The following is a 4636-nucleotide window of genomic DNA, read 5'->3' as shown; positions in this document are numbered from 1 at the left end:
ATATATATATATACATGTATATATATATATATATATATGCGTGTGTATGTACATGTATGTATATATCTTATAAACCCTCTTCTTATAAATCCTTTTCTTATAAATCCTCATACAAACCCTTATATAAACCCTCTTCTTATAAACCCTTGTATAAGCTCTTCTATAAACCTTCTTCTTACAAACCCTCACGTAAACCCTAATTAAAACCCTAATTTAAACCCTCGTAAACCCTCAGCAGGAGACCCTCTACAGGAAATGAGAGGCGCATACAATAACAACTCAACACGATTCAGGGGTTTAGGGTTTAGGGTTTAGGGTTTTAGGGTTTAGGGTTTAGGGTTTGAGGGCGTGCAGTGAAGGGTTTATCCTAATTTTGTTTGTTTAATGTATTTGGTTTGTTATATATATAATTGATAATTGATTAATTGATTTATATTATGTATCATTTTTAGGGTTTAGGGTTTAGGGTTTAGGGTTTAGGGTTTAGGGTTTAGGGTTTTGCTGATGATATGTTTGTTGTTTTGTAGACTCTGAAGAAATATTTATATCCGCTGGGTCTTCATCAGGAAGCAGAGAACGCATCATCACCAGCAGCAGTAGCAGCAGCAGCAGCATCAGCAGCAGCATCTGACCCGTCAGCAGCTGCAGCTGCAGCTGCTGCAGCTGCTGCTGCAGCAGCAGCAGCAGCATCAGCAGCAGCAGCAGAGCCGCATGTATTCGCAACAGGTAGTAAAGCATATTTAAATATGTGTTTAAATCTAAAGAGTCAAACAATTTTAATTAGTGGTGAGTCGGGAGCAGGAAAAACTGAGAGCACTAAATTCGTTATGAAGTTCCTCGCATGCGCAGGAAGCGATCATCTTGATAAAAGATCTACTGTAAGCCTACTCAAGGGTTTAGGGTTTAGGGTTTAGGGTTTAGGGTTTAGCAGGGTTTAGCAGGGTTTTGGACGGTTTTGGAGGGTTTAGGGTTTAATCCGGTCTTCGGGTTGAGCGTTTTATAGTTTTAGGGTTTAGGGTTTAGGGTTTAGGGTTTAGGGTTTAGGGTTTAGGGTTTATCATTGAGACCCAGTTTCTGAAATTGACTCCATTGCATTGATTCTTCTACACGAAAATATGTATTTTAACATTATTATTTACATTATAATATATTTATTTATTTATATTTATTTATATTTATTTATATTTATTTATATTTATTTATTTATTTATTATTGTTCAGGTGGAAGCGCAGGTGCTAGAGATAAAAGATCTACTGTAAGCCTACTCAAGGGTTTAGGGTTTAGGGTTTAGGGTTTAGGGTTTAGGGTTTAGCAGGGTTTAGCAGGGTTTAGCAGGGTTTAGCAGGGTTTAGCAGGGTTTTGGAGGGTTTAGGGTTTAATCGGGTCTTCGGGTTGAGCGTTTTATGGTTTTAGGGTTTAGGGTTTAGGGTTTAGGGTTTAGGGTTTAGGGTTTAGGGTTTATCATTGAGACCCAGTTTCTGAAATTGACTCCATTGCATTGATTCTTCTACACGAAAATATGTATTTTAACATTATTATTTACATTATAATATATTTATTTATTTATATTTATTTATATTTATTTATATTTATTTATATTTATTTATTTATTTATTATTGTTCAGGTGGAAGCGCAGGTGCTAGAGTCAAACCCTTTGCTGGAGGCGTTCGGCAATGCATGTACACTTCGTAACGACAATTCTTCTCGCTTCGGGAAGTTTATTGAAATGCAGTTCAAATTACAAAATCAAAGCAGCAGCAGCAGCAGCAGCAGCAGCAGCAGCAGCAGCAGCAGCGGGCCGCTCAAGTATAGGGGGAGGTAAGGATGAGGGTTTTGCTAGCTGATGTTTTTATTACTTTTTCGGCTTTTGTTTTAGTCTTTAGGTTATTTATTTATTTATTTATTTATTTATTTATTTATATATTTATTTATTTATTTGTTTATTTGTTTTATTTTTGTTTATTTGTATATTTTGTTCATTAGTTTATTTGTTTGTTTATTTGTTTATTTGTTAGCGCAATACGCCGAACAATCACTTTATGAATTAACTAGCAGCAAATAAATAAATAAATAAATTAATAAATTAATTTAATTTGTTTATTTTATGTCTTCAGGTTGTGCGGCGCTCGCATTCAAACATATCTGCTGGAGAAGGTTCGAGTGTCTGTACAGCAGGAAGGAGAGAGAAACTTTCATATATTTTATCAGTTATGTGCTGCTGCTGCTCGAGCGCAGCAGAATGGGGGTATATACACTTTAAATCCTGCAGCAGCAGCAGCAGCAGCAGCAGCAGCAGCAGCAACAGGAACCACAGGCATTGCCCAGCTCCAAGCCGATACAACAGATCCAGCAACTGCAGCAGCAGCAGCAGCAACAGCAGCAGCAGCAGCAGCAGCAGCAGAACCTCTTCGTATTGATATGAGTAGATACGAACCTCGTGAAAACTTTAAATATTTAACCTGCAGCAGCTGCGCTCAGCTGCAGGGTGTAGAAGATGAAGAAGCATTTGCTGCTACAGCAGCAGCAATGCAGATCCTACAGCTGCCTCAACCGACTATTCAAAATATCTGCGATGTTGTTGCTGCTGTTCTTTGTCTAGGAAATATATCTTTTGTCCCGTCAGAGACAGACAGTGATGCTGCTGCTGTCTCTTCTGCTGCTGCTGCTTATTTAAATAAAGCAGCAGATTTGCTGTCTATACAACCCAATGCTCTCGAAGAGGCTCTCTCCTTCCGCTCTATCAAAACAACAACAGAAATACTCAAGTCAGACTATTGCTCTCATCCTGCTGCTGCTGTTGCTGCTACTACTACTGCTTGTGCTAGTGCTGCTGCTGCTACTGCTGCTTGTGCTAGTGCTGCTGGTAGTGCTGTTGCTGATGCTGCTGCTGCTGATTGTGCTGCTGTTAGTGCTGCTGCTGCTGCTGCTTGTCCTAGTGTTGCTGCTGCTGCTCTTGCTGCTGCTGGTGCTGCTGCTAATACTTCTGTTTTTGCTGCTTGTCTTTCTGCTGCTTATGCACATAAATACAACTACATTCATACATGTATATGTACATAATATTGATATTTATATGTTTATTTATTTATATTTCTATATTCTTATTTGTATAGGAAGCCTTTACGCCCTGAAGAAGCAGCAGAAGCACGAGATGCCTTGGCTCGTGCGGTGTATGGGCACCTCTTTCATCAAATTGTGCAGCTTACAAATAAAAGCATTGGATTTGTTTCTAGTGCTGCAGCAGCAGCAGATGCAGCAGCAGCAGCAGCAGCAGCAGTAGATGCAGCAGCAACAGGAGATGCAGATACAGCAGCAGCAGCAGCAGCAGCAGCAACAGGAAGACGACGATTAGAGAAGGAAGAAGCAAAGATATTATTTTGCGGTGTATTAGATATATTTGGTTTTGAATGTTTCGCGAAGAATTCCTTAGAACAACTTTGTATAAATTATGCGAACGAGAGGCTGCAGCAGTTTTTTAATTCTTTTGTATTTCTTTGTGAAGAAGAATTATATAAAAAAGAAAATATACGTTGGAGCAGCTTAGACTTCGCCGGGAATGATGCATGCGTTTTGCTGCTGCAGCAGAAGCCCTACGGTTTATTTGCTCTTCTAGAAGAAGAAGGGTTTATACCTGGCGGAAGCAGCAGAGGATTTTGTAATAAACTTATTAAAAGATATGCTCCTAGCAGCAGCAGCAGCAGCAGCAGCAGCAACAGCAGCAGCAACAGCAGCAACAGCAGCAGCAGCAGCAATGATCCTGCTAGCCGCTTCGGCGTAAATAAGAGGAAGCAGAATTGCTTTATAATTAAACATTTTGCAGGCGATGTAGAGTATTGTACTGATGGATTTGTCGAAAAGAATAAAGATATATTATCTGTAGATCTACAAGAAGCAGTTGCTGCTTCAACGAACGCCTTCATAGCCAGCCTCTTTTCTCCTACCCAAGAAGATCAGCAGCAGCAGCAGCAGCAGCAGCAACAGCAGCAACAGCAGCAACAGCAGCAACAGCAGCAGAGGCGTCGTAAGGGTCAAACAGTATGCGGAGCATTCGGAGAGCAGCTGCATAGTTTGATGAGTGCAATTGAGAAGACAGAGCCGCACTTTGTCCGATGTATTAAACCAAATGCAGATAATAGACCTGATATATTTGAACGACATTCTGTAAACGAACAGCTAAAGTGCGGCGGTGTACTTCAAGCTGTTCAAGTCTCTAGAGCAGGCTATCCGATTCGTTTGCTGCATGCAGAAGCTATTCGCGAATATAAGCCTTTAGCTTCTCCTAAACTGCAGCAGCAACTCCTCACCATGCAGCAAAACCAGCAGAAGCAGCAGCAGCAGCAGCAGCACTGGAGGGAAGCAGCAGGATTGCTGCTTCAAGAATTAAATATTGCTTTCAGCTTAGGACCTGCTAATGCCTCTCTCTCTGGAGGCGATGAGGGGTCTACTTGGGCTGTCGGTGAGACTTTATGTTTTTTTAAAAGAAATGCATTTGCTGCTTTATCTGAAGCAATTGCTGCTAAACGAGCTGCTGCAGCAACAATGCTGCAGGCTAGATTCAGGGCTTATCAGCAGCAGCAGCAATTCAAGTACCTTAAAACTAAAGTTATTTTAATTCAAAGACATGTCCGGATCTTTCT

General features: G+C 40.5%; 1 protein-coding gene across 1 annotated transcript; it reads left to right on the top strand.

Annotated features, from left to right (window-relative positions):
- Window positions 1-827: 827 nt before the first annotated feature.
- Window positions 828-4455, top strand: EAH_00062500 (myosin F (TgMyoF) protein, putative; the record flags this gene model as incomplete). The annotated part of the gene is made up of 4 exons (XM_013396882.1): window positions 828-878; window positions 1627-1820; window positions 2117-2767; window positions 3113-4455. Coding segments are annotated over 4 exons (2239 nt in total), but the record flags the coding sequence as incomplete, so codon positions are not given.
- Between the last annotated feature and the right edge of the window lie 181 nt (window positions 4456-4636).

The sequence above is a fragment of the Eimeria acervulina genome, genomic scaffold (genome assembly GCF_000499425.1).
Source record: "Eimeria acervulina Houghton genomic scaffold, Eah_scaff1715, whole genome shotgun sequence".
NCBI classification, from domain to species: Eukaryota; Apicomplexa; class Conoidasida; order Eucoccidiorida; family Eimeriidae; genus Eimeria; species Eimeria acervulina.
The sequence above is the reverse complement of the archived record's forward strand: the minus strand, read 5'-3'. Positions and strand labels throughout refer to the sequence as shown.